Source organism: Dama dama, chromosome 27 (genome assembly GCF_033118175.1).
Source record: "Dama dama isolate Ldn47 chromosome 27, ASM3311817v1, whole genome shotgun sequence".
NCBI lineage: Eukaryota > Metazoa > Chordata > Mammalia > Artiodactyla > Cervidae > Dama > Dama dama.
The window spans coordinates 26,017,689-26,038,529 of NC_083707.1; the positions used below are offsets into that span (position 1 = coordinate 26,017,689).

Sequence of the window (20,841 nt, forward strand, 5' to 3'; positions counted from 1 at the left end):
TGGCTGGAAAAATAGACATTCAGATGTTATTTGGCAACTGTACTTTTTGTATATTACCCTCTCTTATGTGTACAGGGAATATTAAAATTCAGTGGTTTTGCGTGTTGACACTGGAAACATTAGATTTTCAGCAGTAGTGTATGTGTGAGTCTTTGTTTCTATTTTTCAAAATCTTGTTTGGTTTTCTTTTTATGGCTATGCAGGATTTTTGGAAATCGACTTAATGTAAGAAAATTCTAAAAACTGTCAAACACGTAATTCAGTTATTTTTCTAAGAATGTGTCTTCTCTTACAACTTCCGTAGCAGTAAATCATAGTTTTTGGTTTGATTTTTCAGTATTTTATGTTTGTTTTGTCACATAATAAAGCTCAAGGGACTCAAAACCACATTTGAAACTAAAAATGACAGTGAAAAATCCTGTGTTACAGCTACCTCAGTTTATCCTCTTGAAATAAAATAGTTGGATTTAACATGACATTTAAACCTGGTGAAAATCATGGCTTTATTTTAATAATTAATGTGAAGCATACAGTGCAAATTATAACACGTTAATTATCAGAGCATTTTCTCATTGGAGGAAGAAACTACTGTGTACCTGAGCCTGGCTGGTAAGAGAAAGGGAACTCACTGAGGAAGGAAATAAGTCAAAGGCATATTATTCACGAACCTTCTAGCTATACAGTACTATCCTGAGTCCTTTATGTTTATCCTTACCCACTCATCCCAACTTCCTTATAATATTTTTTTTTTAGCATTTTATTATCTTCAGTTCAGTTCAGTCATTCAGTCGTGTACAGCTCTTTGCAACCCCATGGACCACAGCACGCCAGGCCCCCCTATCCATCACCAACCCCTGGAGTTTACCCAAACTCATGTCCGTTGAGTTGGTGATGCCATCCAGCCATCTCATCCTCTGTCGCCCCCCTGTCCTCCTGCCTTCAATCTTTCCCAGCATCAGGGTCTTTTCCAATGAGTCAGCTCTTCGCATCAGGTGGCCAAAGTATTGGAGTTTCAGCTTCAACATTAGTCCTTCCAATGAACACCCAGGACTGATCTCCTTTAGGATGGACTGGTTGGATCTCCTTGCAGTTCAAGGGACTCTCAAGAGTCTTCTCCAACACCACAGTTCAAAAGCATCAACTCTTCGGTGCTCAGTTTTCTTTATCACTTTCTTTATAGTTCTTTATTATCTTATTTACTTATTTATTTTTGGCTGTGCTGGGTCTTTGCTGCTGTTCGTGGGCTTTCTCTAGTTGCTGTGTGCAGGTCTTCTCTAGTTGTGGCAAGCAGGGACTTCTTATTCGCCATGGCTGCTTTTGTTGTGGACCACGGGCTCTCTGGCTTTGGTAGCTATGGCTCACGGGCTTAGTTGCTCCATGGCTGTGGGATCTTCCCAGACCAGGCATTAAACCCATGTCCCTGGATTGACAGGTGGATTCTTAACCACTGGACCACTAGAGAAGTCCCTCCTAACAGTATTATCACCATCATTTTAACTGAGAATTCTGAGGCTCAAAGATATTAAATAGCCCAGAGTCATTTAGTTAATAAATATTCAAATCTCAATTCAAACCTAAATCTGGCTCTGAATCTTAGGCTATTGAAATCCCAAACTGCCTTCCCCCTAGCGTCTGGAATCATCACATACTCTTTTGAATTAATGGAAGCAAAGAGCTTTGGGCAAGGAGCAGGATCCTAGGAATGTGCCTGGTGATCTGGCCTTTGCCTGCCCGCCCATCTCAGAGCTTGGTCTCTGAAAGAGTCTGAGATGACACCTGCCTGCTCCAGTGCTTGTTCTCCATGTCATTTTATGGTGTGAATGTCGCCTCGCACCATGTGATAGATAGACACACGTCACGCCAACCAAATGCATCACCGTAGGTTCTCTGTCTAACACGGGAGGACACGTGGGCTGTATCAGACTTACAGAGAGAGGAGTGTCTATATTCTGCCTTTTTTAATGGATTGTCAAAGTGTCATTTTCGCATCTCCCTCACCTGCCAGAAATGTGATTCCAGGGTTTGTGCCAGACGCTGTAGTAAGAGATTTAGTATATTGTCAGTGTTTGTAGAAATACTGGTACTACAATGGTTCACCTGTTTTTCTGAAAATCCCTTGACATAGAATTCATATCTTTTAAATATTAAGTACAGTATTTCAGAGCATAAAATTTCAGATTTAAGTAGGCATACTTCTGTTTCCTACAGCAGGAGTATTATTCCTGGCAAATCTGCTGTTGAAAAGGGAGTCCTTTGTCCCAGGGTTCATTTGAAAAGAGGTAATAATATATCCTTAATCTCTCTGCCTCTCTCAGCATCTTTCTCTTGTGTTTCATACATTCCTTTTGGTTTAGATTTCGCCATGAGGTTCTTTGACTCCCTTACCACTTAATGCTTTGTCTGAATTCATCTCTGTTTCTTTCTGTTCTTGGGATTTCACAGTGAAGCATAAAATGTGAAAACTCTTTCTGTTGTTTAGAACCCAAGGTTACAGTTTTGGGGCCTTTGAACAGAGGATTCATCTAAGGAGGGGATCTTAGTGTAGATTTGTGGATTTGGTTTAGGGTGGGAAGAGATCAATAGGAGATTTGAAAAAAACAGCCTTTCTACATATTCTGCTTTCCTCGAGGTGCTTAAATACTGAATAAGACCTTTGTGCTTCATTTATACTTAGACTTATTTAATGTGAGTGCTTACCCATTTCTACCCAAGATTATTCATTCAGAAAGCATTCATTATATCCTTATTCTGTCCCACAGTGGTTTTGTGGAATGCAAACCAGAAGAGAAACAGATGATGTTGGGCCTGAAGAGGTGATAATCTGGTTGAAGAGACAAAGTTCCTGGTTGTTTCATGCCTATGCATTCAAGTCAAGATTAATGCAGATTTAATGGTTCTAAGCATTTGTTTCATCTTTCTAAATGTTTGATACTTTCTAGTCAGTAAAGGAACCGGACATCACTTTTAGGCTAACAAACTGTCCATTTAAAAAATAGTCTCAACCTAAAAGTTGAGAGTTATATTTTACTTGGTGGGAATTTTTAGGACTTCAAGCCCTGGAGACGACAGTATCTCAAGTAACCCTGCGAGAACTGCTCCTGGGAGGCGAGGGAAGGAACCAGGTTATATAGACATTTTGCAACAAAGGGCAGGTAGTCTGAATCTTTAAAGATAACTGTTAATTAAAGAAAACCAGATATCCCATGTTAAGGAATTTAGCACTATGTATGGGAAGATGCAAGAGTCTGGGCTCACTGAAATCATTCCTTTCATTTGCATCTTAGCTATCCTGGGTTAGTTGTTGTTCAGTCACTTAGTCATGTCCAACTCTTTGCAACCCCATGGACTGGCAGCATGCCAGCTACCCTGTCCTTCACCATCTCCCAGAGTTTGCTCAGACTCAGGTCCATTGAGTCGGTGATGCCATCCAACCATCTCATTCTCTATCGCCCCCTCCCCCTTTTACCTTCAGTCTTTCCCAGCATCAGCGTCTTTGCCCATAAGTTGGCTCTTCGCATCTGGTGGCCAAAGTGTTAGAGCTTCAGCATCAGTCCTTCCAATGAATATTCAGGGTTGATTTCCTTTAGGATTGGGGAAATTTGATTTCCTTTAGATTGGTTTCATCTGCTTGCAGTCCAGGTGACTCTCAAGAGTCTTCGCCAACACCACAGTTCAAAAGCCACTTCACACCCACTAAGATGCTTATAATTTAAATTAAAGATTGATAATAGCAAGTGTTGGACTATGTAGAATAATTGGAACTCTCATTGATTGCTAGAGGGAATGTAAAATGGTGTGGCTGATTTGGAAGAAAGTCAGGGAGTTCTCAAAAGTTAGATATAGAGTTACCATATGACCCAGCAGTTCTACCCCAGGTATATATCTCAGAGAAATAAAAACATATGTCCATACAATAACTTGTATACAGATGTTCTTATCATAAGTATTCAGTAATTGCCAAAGTTGTGAACAACCCAGATGGCCATCATCTGATGACTGGATAAATAAAATAGTATATCCATATAATCAGATACTACTCAGCCATTAAAACGGATGAAATACTGATTCATGCTACAACGTAGATGAACCTTGGAAACATGCTAAATGAAAGAAGTCAGACACAAAAGTTCACACATTTTATACCTCCATTCCCACAAAATTTCCAGAATAGGCAAATTTATAGATATAGAAAGTAGAGGTTGCCTAAGGCTGGGGTGGGGAGTAGAGACTAATTGTTAATGGGTTTGAGATTTCTTTTGGGATGATAGAAATGTTCTATAATTAGATGGTGGTGATGACTACACAATATACTTTGAATTGTAAACTGTAATCAGTGGATTTTCTGGTGTATTAAACCTTTTAAATGCATATATATCTTGGAAGTTACGTACACTAGTTGCACTGCATCGCATTGGCTATAACCTACTTACAGAGTTACACCTACTTGCTATGGGCCTGGGAACAGTATTCTGGGTAGCCATGTGCCCACGAGGGGAGTGTTACTGAGGACAGGGAGTCAGTGAGATATTATTGGGTCTCTAGCAATCTCTCAGAAGGCAATGGCAACCCACTGCAGTACTCTTGCCTGGAAAACCCCATGGACGGAGCAGCCTGGTGGGCTGCAGTCCATGGGGTTGCGAAAAGTCAGACACGACTGAGCGACTTCACTTTCACTTTTCACTTTCACGTATTGGAGAAGGAAATGGCAACCCACTCTAGTGTTCTTGCCTGGAGAATCCCAGGGACAGCGGAGCCTGGTGGGCTGCCGTCTATGGGGTTACACAGAGTCGGACACAACTGAAGCAACTTAGTGGCAGCAATCTCTGCCACTTTCCAAGTTAAAGGTGAATCCTAATTTTAAAAAAGCTACAATTTACTATGGTTAGGTCAACAATCATGCTAGATGTAAAGCTTCCCATGCGCCTGAAATAATAACTTGGTTGTTTTTTGGTTTTTTTTTAAGATTTTACATACAAAGAGAAATCTGAGAAAGTAGAATTTTCCTTATTTCTTTTTGCAAAATATAAGACCAAAAAAGGAGGTAAATACCTTTAATTTCATCTGGTAGTTAAATGTATGGGAGCTAAATAGTGAAAAATGACCATGTAGGACTATCATCGGTGGTTTATTGATACCAGGTGGGGGCAGGTGGTTTGTTCCGCTCTATATTAATTAAGGAACCCAGACTGCTGGCAGCTGGGCTATCTTCAGCTTGTTCCAAGATCTTTCTGGGAATCAATATTCAGCCCGTGGCCAAGGAAAGAGCATAAAGGATGGCTTGTGGGCAGTTTTCATGGGTCAGGACAGGAAGTAGGAAATGTCATTTCTGCTCCCACACATTGGCTGATCACTAAGTGACGTGACACCACTTAACTGCGAGGGGGGTTGGAAAGAAAAAGAAACCTGCCTGGTAATCAGCTCCTGACATCAAAGGTATTTTTTAAAATGTTTAGTGAGAGAAATGCAGTGCTTTGAATAGTTAATTCAGTAGGTTTCCTTTATGCATGAAAAGGATTTTAAGGTCAAATAAATACATAATTAAAATTAGGCAACACTATTAGTAATGAGGAAGTATACGTACAATATTATCACTCAAGTAGCTTTCCTTTTAACATTGGTAAAATAAAGCAGTGTACAGCTGTTAAGTTAGATTTGTAGTCAGAAAAACAAGTAGAACATTTCAGTTTACCCATTGTTGATAGACTTAGCTATGACATTAACAGTCTGTGTCTAAAACAGATTTAAAGAATACCCAATTCAGTAAACCTCATTCTCAGTACACATGTATCAACAAATCAGATTATTTTAGAGGGGCCTTATTAGTCAGTCAGCAGATACGGGAGTACCCACCACAGACAGGGTGCTGCTGATGCCCTGAGAGGAAATCAAGTTAAAATGATACTTTACGAGAGAAAAATAAATAGCAATATAAGACCATAGTCAAGTGGTGTACTGTTAGTTGGTCAGTCATATCCGACTGTGACTTCAGGGACTGGAGTCCCCCAGGCTTCTCTGGCCATGGGATTCTTCAGGCAAGAATACTGGAGTGGGTTGCCATGCCCTCCTCCAGGGGGTCTTCCCCACCCGGAGACTGAACCCATGCCTCCCGTATTGGCAGGCAGGTTCTTGCCAGTGAGCCGCCAGGGAAGCCCCATTAAGATGATATATTATTTCTAAAGCAAAGCAGAGTCAGGACTTAAAGGATTAACAATATGTGCCTTCTGTGGAGATAGAGCCTGTTACTCTGGTGTGAAATGCTGCACCAAGAGCAAAGACACAGATGTGGAAAATCAGAAAACACTTTAATTTACTAGCTGCCAAAATCACAACACAAGTTAGAGAAGTGAGTGAGTCCCTCATTTGTTCCATGTGACATGAGAACAGCAAAAATGAATAAATAAATAACACCATAAGTATTTGCTTTCTTTTCTGCATTCAACCCAACCTTCATACAGAACTCATCAGCAGTAAGTTAACAGGTTTAATATCAAAACATTGTCAGTTGTCATCTGAGTACAGTCATATTTCATGTTTAAAAATAAAAAAGCATTTCATAGAAATTTGGATTCTGCTGTGCCAGACTCGAGGACTTGAGCTGATTCAGACACATTCTAAGTAATTCATGTATAAAGGTACTGCAGTTATACACTTACCCAGACACATTCAGCTGTAATGAATTTCATTACAGTTCAGATAAAGCTAAAATAGAAAGCATAAAAAAAAACACAAGGTTCAGTGTTGGGGAGAATAGCCTAAGTTAAAAGTTATTTTAGAATACTTAAAAAGCGAAACAAGAAAGGCAGTTGCTTGAGGTGAGGGCTGAGGGTGGTGGGCAAAATGGGTGAAGGGGCAGAGGGGAGCCAAAGGTACAAGTTTCCTGTTATAAAATGACTAAGTCATGAGAATGTGGTATACAGCATGGTGACTATAGTTAATATAATTGTATTGCACATGTGAAAGTAGCTAGGAGAGTGGATCTTGAAAGTCTCTTTAAAAAAAAAAATAGCAACTGTGTATAGTGGTGGATGTTAACTGAACTTCTTATGGTGATTATTTTGTGGTACATTTGAATCATATTGTTAATATTTATGCCTAAAACTAACACCATGTTGTGTCGGTTATACCTCAGTTAAAAAACAAAAAAACCTTGAGAGCAATGAATCCGGGCTGTTTCATTGCATTACTGTGGATACTGGTAGAACCAGATGATTTAGAGAGGATCTCATCCAACAGCACTTACGGTCTTGAAGGTCTGTTCCTTATCCCCATGGTTCTCAAGGGGTTTCCCTGGTGGCTCAGACGGTAAAGAATCTGCAATGTGGGAGACCTGGGTTTGATCCCTGGGTCGGGAAGATCCCCTGGAGAAGGGAACAGCCACCCACTCCAGTATTCTTGCCTGGAGAATCCCATGGACAGAGGAGCCTGGCGGTCTGCAGACCATAGGTCACAAAGAGTCAGACACAACTGAGTGACTAACACTTTCACAGTTCTCAAACTTGATAAATGTAAAGACTAGTTTTAGAAGGGAAAAAATGCCTGTAATTTTCATAGTGTTAATTTTTTATTATGTCACTTAAATATATATGAACACTAAACAGTCAATCTAAATTTCTTGTGCTCATAGCTCTAAAATTTATAAATTAGGATAGATTATAAGCAAAGTTACAAAATTAGTACAGTTTAAGTGAAAAATACTGGTATTCAAAGCAGGAAGACATTCAGAGAGCTGGTCTTTCAAGAGCCAGTAAGATGAGTCATGAGTAAATAGGGATTGGGAGATAAATTCAAATACAAGGCATTTCATTGCAAGAAAATGAAAGAAAGTGAGAGGAGGGCCCAGATGTATGAAAGTGCCATGTGTATGTGGACCAGAGAACTGTTTTTTTGCACTCCAGTATACGATGTGGGGAACATAAGGTGAGAGACTCCTCGGAACTAGATCATGGGAGCCTTGAGTATTGGGCCATGGAATTAAGGCCTCCTTGTGTCTGGGAACCTCTGAAGGCAGATGGGAGTCGAAGAAGAAGATGAGCAGTGCTGTTTACTTTTAAAAGTTTCGTCTGCAGCAAGATTTCAATAAATCGAAAGAGTGAAGAATAGAAGGTTGAAAGCCCAGTCAAGAGGTTAGATCTAATGAGAGCAGGTACTTGGTTCACTGCCGTATCTCTAGGTCCTAAAACATAGCTGGTCCTGGATAAGTATTGAATAAATGTGTGGTGCCTGAATGACTAGCGTGGCAGAAGTATGCAGAAGGTAAAGTCTGGACTCTGAGCCCAGGAGAGAAGTTAGTGACCGGTAGCATGGATTCGAGAGTTGTCCATAACTAGTTGGACCATTGAGAGATGCATACAGTTGTAAAGGAGAGAGAAAAGGTGAGCAGGCTAAGGGCGGAACTTTGATTGCGTGTGTTTCAGTCGTTCAGTCGTGTCCAATGCTTTGCGGCCCCGTGGACCATGGCCTGCCAGGCTCCTCTGTCCATGGGATTCTCTAGGAAAGAATGGAGGGGTTGCCATGCCCTTCTCCAGGGGATCTACCCGACCCAGGGATTGAACCTGTGTCTCTTGTGTCTCCTGCATTAGCAGGCGGGTTCTTTACCAGTAGTATCACCTGGGAAGCCATTTGGGAACCTTGATTAACTCCTATAATTACAATTAATGTAGATGGATGTAAAGAGGGGAAAACTAGGAGCAGGTAAGACGGAGACATCAGAAAGGTGAATCAGGAGATTATGTTGGTCAAACAGAGGAACACAGTTTGTGTAAGTCCAGATTATAAATATTTATTTTAAATTTTGAGATTGATTTTTTTTAAGTGGATTGACTTTAAAGAATTCATGGATTCATGTTCCCCTAACATGAGAAATGACTTTAACAGGTTGTGAGACTTGAGAATCAAGGGCAAACCAGTCAAATATTTGTAAGTATATCCCAGATGTGGGGAAATTTCAGGATGGCACTAACGTATTTTGGAATTTAACACACAGTTCTTTGAGAGTTCTTTTTACTACATCTTTGAGCTAAATATGTAAGTTTTAGCATGTTATACATAGTACTTAAGCAGCAGGATAATTGTAGCACAAAAAAAATGTTTACTTCATGAATTCATTTAAATAGTGTCTCTATTAGTGACCTGCCCTAGGATATTTTAAGTGATTATATTAAGCTTTTTTTTCCTAGACAGTTTTTGTGAGACTTATTTTGCCTCAAGCAGGCACTTGGTTCAGTTGTTTTAAAAAATGAAAAAGACATAAGCTGAAAAACAGGCGTTAGTTTCTTACTACTTTATGGCTTCAGCAATCATTCTGAATCCTCTTGATAGAATGTTTACTGCATCACGGGAGGATTTCACGTTAAATTTTCTGACTAACTTGACTGCAGTTGTTTCTTGGCTGTCTCTTTAGAGCCCACTGTGGAATAAAATTAAAACAGTTTTTATGATACAACAATTTAGTTGCAGAAAATGACATTTTCTCTTTTCCCTGAATGGCACTGTGTTTTCCTTCTGAGTTTCCTGCATACACCTTGTGGTTCTGGTCTCTCCTCTCTCTTCTGTCTTTTGTACATAGTTGTTGTTTAGTCACTAGGTCGGGTCTGACTCTTTTGCAACTCCATGGATTGTAACCCCACCAGGCTCCTCTGTCCATGGGATTTCCCAGGCAAGAATACTGGAGTGGGTTGCCATTTCCTTCTCCGGGGATTTTCCCAACCCAGGGATAGAATCCATGTCTCCTGAACTGATAGGCAGATTCTTTACCACTGAGCCATCAGGGAAGCCCATTTTTTAATAGTACCACCACATTAATTTTCCTAAAGCAGAATGTTGACAATTTTCTTATCCAAAACTCTTCAGTGGCTCCCTATTCCATCCTCATTTAAGCCCAACTCATCCATCACAGAAGAATCAATCCAAGTGCTGTATATTCCCCGTTAGCATTTTGTTGATCTTCTCTGCCGAAGTCCCCACCTCTACTCTCTGTATCTTACTTCTCTTGCAATAGTGTTCATCCCATCCTGCCTTACGTGAAATTACATGAGAATGTATCTCACCCAGGAGAATGAGGGGCAAGGTCTTCTTTATATTTTTGCTCACTCCCCGGTTGCTTTGTGCATAAAAAATTCTCAAGTGTTTGTTGGTCATCATATTGTACACATTAAATACATACAGTTCTTTGAATATCAGTTATAACTCGGTAAATTGGGTCAGGGGGTTGTTTGATTTTTAGTATCACTGTCTTTTGATTTTTGCTTAAAATCATACCTCTTTATTATTTTCATCATGTTTGGACAAAGCTTTCTTATCTAGGTTTTTTGTCTTCCCTGGAATTTCAAATGGCCTCTGTTTGTTTTTCTCATTGACTAAAGAATAATGTACTTTTTACACTTTCCTCCAGCTTTTTCATCCCCTCAGTCATGCTTGCAAGGCTGCCTCTCCAGCTGTTTTTTTTAAAAAGGCAAAACAAATACATGTTTGTTGGATAAATAAGTGAGAAATATCTCAAAATGACAAACTTGCAAGTGACTCTTCTTTCTTGTATGTTCCTGATCTCTTACCTTTTCCCATGGTGGCTTTCACTTTGTAATTCATAATTTAATCATTCATTTGTGTTAGTGATCCAGTCTGTCGCCTTCCTGTTGGATTCCTGAGCATCCTTGGGGCAGGGCCATTTGTTTGCTTTGCTTCTGCATCTCAAGCACTCCGAGGAGCGCCTGTCTGATAGGTTGAGTCAAGGAGTGAGCCTTGAGGCTGAAGGTCAGTGTCTCCATGTTTCTTGGGTTTTCATTGGTTGTTTTCAAAGGCAAAGGACTGTGGTGTTGGAAGAGCAGAGTAGAGAGCAGGATCATGGAGTGAGTTTTCTGCCATTTATGAGAAAAGGACAAACTTCTCGACTGCTCTAAAGGTCGTTTCCTCACCTGGGGAAGATTATAACACCTAAATTACATGTTCATGTGAGGGCTGAGTTTTAGGGAGAAAAAGCTTCCAATAAAATTAATAGCTGACCTTTACCGATTGTTCCTGACATGGTCAGATGTGTGCTGCATCTTTCCATCACTGTCACTGCATGTCTTCACAGCTGCTCTGTGAAGCAAGGACCACTGTTGCCCCATCTCACAGTAAAGAGAAGGTTCCTGCCCAGGACCAGACCATGGCGGGGGCAGGGCTCGGACACGACCAGGTCTGCTTGACCTCAAAATGCAAGCTTGTAACTCCTGCCTCCTGTGTATAGGCCCTTCCTACCATCCTGCTTCCCAACGGGAAACACCTAGAAGGCTGCTTAATTTCTCCTTTGGTGCAGCCATTCCAGATCTTTCTTTCCTGCCTTCTTTCACGCTTGAGGGATGCAGAGGGCTCATGAGAACCAGTGGTCCCCTGGTGGTGGCTTTATGAACCTCGTCCTCCCACCATTTATGACTCTGATAACCAAGTTGATCATTACAGCTTCCTCTACTTTATTTTCTGAAAAAATACTAACACTTTTAAGAATTTTTGAAAAGTTTATGAATGCTGTTTCAGAACACATAGTGAAATCAATAATAATTCATTTATTCAGATATATAAATATAAATATATTTAATATATTTTGACATCGTAATATAATGTCAAAAATAAGGAAGGCATATTGTTTTCTGTATAAAGAAATTTGTCTTTTCAGGCTGCTGTTGTTTTTGTTGGTTCATTTTTTGACCATTGAAAAATTGTAAACCAGGGTTAGTGGGGGATGGATTATTTTAATATCTAGGGAAAAAAATTTTTTTTTACGATTCAGAGGATAGATTTCTCTTTTGAAATGGTTCGTTATTGGGTCAAATGCTGAAAAGTTACTTTAGAAAATATTAAAATGAAAAATAATTTCATTGTATGTTACAAAGTTTCATTATTTTCATTTGATTGGGAAATTTAGTAGGAGGCCAGAGAGAATTGGCAAAACATAGAATTTTATTTTATTGTTTTATTGAAGTATAGTTGACTTACAGTGTTGTGTTACTTTCAGTTGTAGTTACAGTTACGTATCAGTTCAGTTCAGTTGCTAAGTCATATGCGACTCTGCAACCCCATGGACTGCAGCATGCCAGGCTTCCCTGTCCATCACCAACTCCCAAAGCTTACTCAAACTCACATCCATCTAGTCAGTGATGCCATCCAACCATCTCATCCTCTGCTGCCCCCTTCTCCTCCTGTCTTCAATCTTTCCCAGCATCAGGGTCTTTTCCAATGAATCAGTTCTTTGCATCTGGTGGCCAAAGTATTGGAGCTTCAGCTTCAACATCAGTCCTTCCAATTCAGGACTGATTTCCTTTAGGACTGACTGGTTTGATCTCCTTGCAGTCCAGGGGACTTTCAAGAGTGTTATCCAACACCACAGTTCAAAAGCATCAATTCTTCAGTGCTCAGCTTTCTTTATGGTCCAACTCTCACATCCATACATGACTGCTGGAAAAACCATAGCTTTGACTACATGGACCTTTGTTGGCAAAGTATTATCTCTGCTTTTTAATATGCTGTCTAGGTTGGTCATTGCTTTTCTTCAAAGGAACAAGCACCTTTTAATTTTTTGGCTGCAGTCACCATTTGCAGTGATTTTGGAGCCCCCCTGAAAAAAGTCTCTCACTGTTTCCATTGTTTTCCCATCTATTTGAAATGAAGTGATGGGGCCAGATGCCATGACCTTAGTTTTCTGAATGTTGAGTTTTTCTGAATGTAGAAATAACACCAGAAAGAATGAAGAGATGGAGCCAAAGCGAAACAACACCCACTTGTGGATGTAATTGGTGATGGAAGTGAAGTCCAATGCTGTAAGGAGCAGTATTGCATAGCAACCTGGAATGTTTGGTCCATGAATCAAGGTAAATTAGAAGTGGTCAAACAGGAGATGGCAAGTGTGAACATCGACATTTTAGGAATCAATGAACTAAAATGTACTGGAATGGACAAATATAACTCAGATGACTGTTATATCTACTAGTGGGCAAGAATCCCTTAGAAGAAATGGAGTAGCTCTCACAGTCAACAAGAGAGTCTGAAATTCAGTACTTGGGTGCAGTCTCAAAAACAACAGAATGATCTCTGTTTCCAAGGCAAAACCGTTCAGTGTCACAGTAATCCAAGTCTATGCCACAACTACTAATGCTGAAGAAGCTGAAGTTGATCAGTTCTATGAAGACCTACAAGACCTTCTAGAACTAACACTCAAAAAAGATGTCCTTTTCATTATAGGGGACTGGCATGCAAAACTAGGAAGTCAAGAGATACCTGGAGTAACAGGCATATTTGGCCTTGGAGTACAGAACGAAGCAGGGCAAGGGCTAACAGTTTTGCCAAGAGAACGCACTGGTCATAGCAAACACCCTCTTCCAACAACACAAGAGAAGACCCTACACATGGACATCACAAGACCAACCCCAAAACCAGATTGATTATATTCTTTTCAGCCAAAGATGGAGAAGCTCTATAAAGTCAGCAAAAACAAGACTGGGAACTGACTGTGGCTCAGATCATGAACGCTTTATTGCCAAATTCAGACTTAAATTGAAGAAAGTACAGAAGACCGCTCGACCATTCGGGTATGATCTAAATCAAATCTCTTACAATTATACAGTGGAAGAGACAAATAAATTCAAGGAATTAGATCTGATAGAGTGCCTGAAGAGCTATGGATGGAGTTTTGTGACATTGTACAGGAGGCAGTGACCAAGATCATCCCCAAGAGAAAGAAAGGCAAAATGGTTGTCTGAGGAGGTCTTACAAATAGCTAAGAAAAGAAGAGAAGCCAAAGGTAAAGGAGAAAAGGAAAGATATTCCCATTTGAATGCAGAGTTCCAAAGAATAGCAAGGAGAGATAAAGCCTTCCTCAGTGATAAGTGCAAAGAAATAGAGGAAAACAGTAGAATGGGAAAGACTAGAGATCTCTTCAAGAAAATTAGAGATACCAAGGAAACATTTCATGCAAAGATGGGCACAATAAAGGACAGAAATGGTATGGACCTAACAGAAGCAGAAGATATTAAGAAGAAGTGGCAAGAATACACAAAAGAGCTATACAAAAAAGATCTTCATGACCCAGATAACCACAATGGTGTGATCACTCATGTAGAGATGGACATCCTGGAATGTGAAGTCAAGTGGACCTTAGGAAGCATCACTACAAACAAAGCTAGTGGAGATGATGGAATTCCAGTTGAGCTATTTCAAATCAGAAAAGATGATGCTGTCAAAGTGCTTCATTCAATATGCCAGCAAATTTGGAAAACTCAGCACTGGCTCCAGGACTGGAAAAGGTCAGTTTTCATTTCAGTCCCACAGAAAGGCAATGCCAAAGAACATGCGAACTACTGCATAGTTGCACTCAGTTCAGTCCAGTTGCTCAGTTGTGTCCGACTCTTTGCAGCCCCTTGGCGTGCAGCACACCAGGCTTCCCTGTCCATCACCAGATCCAGGAGCTTGCTCACACTCATATCCATTGAGTTGATGATGCCATCCAACCATTTCATCCTCTGTCCTCCCCTTCTCCCGCCTTCAATCTTCCCATTATCGGGGTCTTTTCCGATGAGTCAGTTCTTCACACTCATCTCACATGCTAGCAAAGCAATGCTCAAAGTTCTCCAAGCCAGGCTTCAACAGTATGTGAACTGTGAACTTCCAGATGTTCAAGCTGGATTTAGAAAAAGCAGAGAGGAACCAGAGATCAAATTTCCAACATTTGTTGGATCATTGAAAAAGCAAGAGAGTTCCAGAAAAAGTTACATATATTCAGTTACATCTATATTCTTTTTCAGGTTCTTTTCCATTATTGATTATTATGATATTTTGAATATAGTTCCCAGTGCTGTTTTCCTTTTTTATATTGAGTAGTGTATATCTGTTAATTCTGGACTCTTAATTTACCCCTCTCCCTCCCCTTTCCCCTTTGATAAACATAATTTTGTTTTCTATGCCTATGAGTCTCTGTTTTGGATATAAGTTCATTTATATCATAGTTTTAGATTCCAGATGAAAGTGATATTATGATATCTGTCTTTCTTTGACTTACTCCATTAGTATGATAATGTCTAGGTCCATCCATATGACTGTAAAAGGCATTATTTCATTCTTTTTTATGACTGAGTAATATTCCATTGTATACATATCCCACATCTTCTTTATCCTTTCATCTGTCAGTGGACATTTAGGCTACTTCCATATCTTGGCTATTGTAAATAGTGCTGCAGTGAACATTAGGGTGCATGTAGCTTTTCAAATTAGAGTTTTTGTCTTTTCCTGATATTTGCCCAGGGATGGGATTGCTGGATCATATGGTAACTCTGTTTTTAGTTCTTTAAGGAACCTCTTTACTGTTCTCCATCTTGTCTGTAACAATTTACATTCCTACCAACAGTTTAGGAGGGTTCCCTTTTCTCCACACCCTCTCCAGCATTTATTGTTTGTAGACTTTTTGATGATGGTTATTCTGATTGGTGTGAAGTGAGTAATACTTCATTGTCATTTTGGTTTGTATTTCTCTAGTAATTAGTGATGTTGAGTGTTCTTTCTTGTGCCTGTTGGCCATCTGTATGTCTTCTTTGGAGAAATGTCTATTTTGATCTTCTGCCCATTTTTTAATTGGGTTGTTTTTTTGATATTGAACTATGTGAGCTGTTTGTATATTTTGTAAATTAATCCCTTGTCAGTCACATTGTGAATATTTTCTCTCATTCTGTAAGTTGTCTTTTCATTTTCTTTCTGGCTTCCTTTGCTGTGTAAAAGTTTTTAAGTTTGATTAGGTTCCATTTGTTTATTTTTGCTTTTACTTTCATTAGTCTAGGAAGCAGATCCAAAAAAATACTGCTGCAACTTATGTCAAAAAGTATTCTGCCAATGTTTTCTTTTCCTCTAGGAGTTTGAGAGTTACATGGTCTTACAATTAGGTCTCTAATCCATTTTGAGTTTATTTTTGTATATGATGTTGAAGAATGTTTTAATTTTATTCCTTTACATATAACTGGCCAGTTTTCCGAGAAACACTTGCTGTAGAGACTGTGTTTTCTCTATTGTGTATTCTTGCCTCCTTTGTTGTAGATTAATTAACCATAAGTGTGTGGGTTTATTTCTAGGCTTTCTATTCTGTTCCATTGATTTATGTGTCTGTTTTTGTACCGTACAATACTAAAACATGTAAAATTTGAAAGGAGATATAAGCATTTAATCTCAAGTACTGTTTCAACAGAGAGAGATAAATTTATTTTTTATTTTTGGTAGTTATATTGTCGTGATTAAGAACATAAGCTTTGGGCAAATTCCCTGGCAGTCCAGCAGTTGGGACTTTATGCTTTCATGGGTAAAGGCCTGGGTTCCAGCCCTGGTTAGGGAACTAGGGTCCCACGAGCCATGGTGTGGCCAAGAAAAAAAAAAGCATAAGCTTTGGAATCTGACCTATGCTTGAATCCACACCTTTCTGCTTATTGAACCTGTGCGTTTAGACTATACTTTACATTTCTGTTTTTAAAAATAATTTCATTTATTTATTTATCTATTATGTCTGAGCTGGGTCTTCATTACTGCATGGGCTATTCTCTAGTTGTGGTGTGTAGGCTTCTCATTGCGGTGGCTTCTGTTGTTGTGGAGCGTGGGGTCCAGGCCAGATGGACTTCAAAGGTCCAACCTTAGTTGCAGCACAAAGGTCCAGTTGTTGTGGCTCCCCAGGCTCTAGAGACCAGGCTCAGTAGTTGTGGCTCGTGGGTTTAGTTGCTCTGAGGCATGTGGGATCTTCCTGGATCAGGGATTGAACCCATGTCTCCTGCAATGGCAGGTGGATTCTTTACCACTGAGCCAGCAGGGGAACCCCTATACTTAACATTCTGAACCTTCATTTTTCTTGTCTGTAAAGATGGAACAATACCTGCCTCATAATGTTATTCTATTACATTGAAATAATATATATAAGACATTTAATTAGATGTGCTCAGTATATTGCAGGCACTCAGTATATGTTTGTTTTATTATTTTATTGTTGAAATACCATTAAGATAGAATGAGGTATTTGAAAATCTCTTTGCAAATAAATGGGAAACATTTTTATGGAATCCTGTGTATAGTTGTCAACTTAGCATGGAATGCCTTTTTTTTTTTTTTTTTTTAATTGCTGATTCAAAAGTGGACTTTATCTCATTTTGGGATGAACTATCAGCTTCTCCATTAGTGAACTTATAACTAATGAAATTTTGTTGCAGAGAATGGAATAAGCAGATGCTAATTCTAAGTTTCTTATATAAAATTTATTTTCCAGGAGAATGCATAGAAGGGCTGCGGGAAAATGACTACCTTCTGATTCACTCGTGCCGTCAGTGGACCACCATCACTGCCCATAGCTTGGAGGAGGGGCACTATGTCATTGGGCCAAAGATAGAGATTCCGGTACATTATGCAGGTAAAGCTCCTCTCAAGGGACAGGGCCAAGGAAGGGTACTTGAATATGCTAATTTTCTCCTCCACAGTGAGAAAATAGGAGTTGTCTATAAACAAGAGGATATAATGACTTGGACAAAGAAGATTGAAACACTTTGGTAATCAGATTCATTTTGTCATAGGAATTTCTAATTAATGCATGTAGTTAAGCATGAATTCTTTTTTTTTTTCTTTAATGATCTTGTGCATTTTTTTAACTTTTTATTTTGTACTGGAGTATAGCCAATTAACAGTGTTGTGAAAGTTTCAGGTAGACAGCAAAGGGACTCTGCCATACATGTACATGTGTGCATTCTCCCCCAGACTCCCCTCCTATCCAGGCTGCTGCATAACATTGAGCAGAGTTCCCTGTTAAGCACAAATTCTTCTTAGAGATTCATAAAATGAAAATGTTAACAAATATCATCTCTGGAATGGCAGTCCGTATGTGTAGGCAGCCTCTGAGCACGAGGATCTCTGAATTAACCTGAGCACAATTTGTGAATGACATTGATTTCATGGTTTTACAAGATATCATTGCACAAACAAGCATTATGGTCTGGTTTTAAAAGTATTGAATTCAAAAGTCAGATGCCTGCACATGTCCCTCTGCAAAGGAGCGTTTAGAACACAGGCATCAGAGGTGACCTCACTGCTTTAGTTGAATTAGGATAGTAGCTACTTTCCTGCCTCACTTGAGGAGTTCCGTTCAGTGTAACATGTCAATGTTGCATTTATTTAACTAATTTTTAACTAGTTTAGTTAACATGTTAACTAATTTTACTGCTATTTAACTAATTCCTGTCCATGTCATTTAACTAATCTTTATTAAGGGCTTTCTAAGTACCAGCACTATTCTAGGAGTTTAGGATCCATCTAGTAACTTGAATCCATTTTCAGTAGTGGCAGTTTATACATGCAGTTTTTAAAAACATGATATATATATATATCCTATACTTCCTTCTGTTCCTTATAGTTCATTATGTGAAGGATCTTTTTCTTTTTCTCTGCTATCATTAATGTTTCAAAAGTCTGTAGCAGGACGCCCTAGACTGCTGTCATGTTTTTGAGTGAAATCTGCATTGCCCAGAGAGTTGTCTGTTTGGAAAAGGGGCTTCACTGTATTCCCACTGCCTAGAACAGCAGTAAATGGTATGTGTCCAGTAAATATTTATGGGATGAATGAATGGTTTGGTCCCCCTTTTATTCATAGGAGTCTTCATTGCTGGTTATGACCTAGGGGTCACTAAACTTCTCAAAATCCTTATTACAGAAAAATTTTAAGAAAAGATTTCTCTTGCCTGAAACCCTGTCCTAGAATTCTCCTTCCCAGCCATAGGTGTAGCCTTCATAGAAAAAGGAGGAACATATAGCTACAGAAAGTGTTAAGAGTGAGATTGTGAGCCAGGCAAAGGGGCAGAGGATGAGAGAGAGCCTCCACCTGCCTGGTCTCTCCTGCCAGTGGTCACACGACAGGTGAGTTCCATGCTAGTTCTAGCAGAACCAAAATTACGGTTCCTGTACTTCGTGGAAAACCAAGAAGGAAGATGTAAGGTTGTGATTCAGATGAATAAATTTACCTAATCTGTTGTGTTCTTTTAGTAGATTGACTTTTAGTCTTTCCCCCAAACCCTTGTGAATAGCACTGTGACATCACTTGTCCCAAATGAATGTTGTCATTTGATCAGATGTGCAGATTTCTTTAGAGACTTCATATGCCACCAGTCTAACTTATTGCTCAAAGCTCTCATCCTCTGATTCTAGTCCACTTCTCCAAACTTACCTTTTCCACTCTGAAGAGTGGGCCTTCCACTCTGGCTAGATTAGTCCCCTTCCTGTGTCCTGGACATCCTGAATATTTTTCCATGTAACCATTCCCCGGCCGGAGTTGCCTTCCTCAGCCGTGCTTCCATCAGAGCCTGTCATTGCATCAGGAGGCTGCTGGCACCCCCGACTTGTCCCCATGTGGTCTCCTGATGTACTTACCTTGTATCACATGCGTTTGGCACATGTCCTCAGGTTTCACTCTGTTACCTTTTCCTTGGATTTGTTCTTAGTCACTCAGTCATGTCTGCTCTTTGTGACCCCATGGACTGTAGCCCACTTGGCTTCTCTGTCCATGGGATTCTCCAGGCAAGAATATGGTGTGGGTTGCTATTTCCTCCTCCAGGGGATATTCCTGACCCAGGAATCAAATCCATGTCTCCTGTGTCTCCTTCTTTGCAAGCGGATTCTTTACCTGCTGAGCCATTACATGCACCCATATCTCCACTTGCCAGTTGGACTGTACACTCCTTAACAAGTGAGACCAATTCAAAAAGCCTTTGTGAGTCCTTTGGATCTGTACACAAAAAGATACAATTCTTTATGGCTGTGGATGTTCCATCCAGGGATCTCAAACTTGGCTACATATTTGGGAATCACCTGGGAAGCTTTAAAAATGACTGATGCCCAGTTTCCACATCCAAGGTTCTGATTTAATTGGCTTTGAGTGTGGGCTGAGCATCAGGGTTTTAATAGCTTCTCTTGTTGTTATTCGGCCAAAGTTGGAAATCCTTTGTTCTGGAATGGGCATTCACTGTGTCAGATGATGAGATTTCCCCAAACACCTGCAAATACTTGCAAATGTTTTGTTCTAAATATATATATTTTTTTAACATTCATCTTCCACTGGGATAAAAGATGGTATATTAACAGCTTACTCTTTATCTGCAAGAAAAGTGATAGTGCACTTAATTGGGAACCCCAGGCAGTATATTGCAAATGATACTTTTTCCTTTTTAAAAGTAAAGTTGAGGTGCCCAGACTAAAAGGAAATTTGAGCACTAAGATTGTACCACTTTACATGAAAAGAAAGAAAACATATTAAAGGAAGAAAAATTTGAAATGGAACTGTCTTAGTTCAAGTTGCTGTAACAAAATTCCATAGACTGGATGCATTGTAAACAAAAGAAATTTATTTCTTGAGAAGTCCAAGATCAAAATGCCAGTAGGTCTGATGTCTGGTGAGAGCCCACTTTCTGGTTCTCAGATGGTTATTTTCTTGGTGGGTCCTCATATGGTAGAGAGAGAGAGAAAGAAAAAAAAAAAAAGAGTGAGAGAGAACAATAAGCTTTCTCAAGTCTATTCTTACAAGGGCACTAATCTCATTCATGAAGGCTCGACCCTCAGGACTAATTGCCCTCAAAAGACCCCACCTCCAGATTCCATCACATTGGGGATTTAGCCTTCAGCATCTGACTTTGGGAGGATGTAAACATTCAGTCCATGGCAAAGAACCAGTGTTTTATAAGACTTGATAAAATCATTTCAAAGAACATCCTCAGGTATATTTTATTTCAAAGGATTTATGACCAAGTCCAGCCTTTGGAAAAAAGACAGCGTAAAGTAAATAGTGGAGGCTAAAAATACCATTTATGTCTCTGG

General features: G+C 39.6%; 1 protein-coding gene across 3 annotated transcripts in view; it reads left to right on the top strand.

The window, feature by feature from the left end:
• GAREM1 (GRB2 associated regulator of MAPK1 subtype 1) overlaps positions 1–20,841 on the top strand; it is a 222,205-nt gene that overhangs the window by 58,887 nt on the left and 142,477 nt on the right. For 2 of the 3 annotated variants that reach the window (XM_061131155.1, XM_061131156.1), the window contains exon 2: positions 17,258–17,398. The exons of the other annotated variant lie outside the window; for it this stretch is intronic. In XM_061131155.1, coding sequence (XP_060987138.1) covers positions 17,258–17,398 — 141 coding nt within the window. The remainder of the gene's footprint in view (positions 1–17,257; positions 17,399–20,841) is intronic. 3 annotated transcript variants of the gene reach the window in all.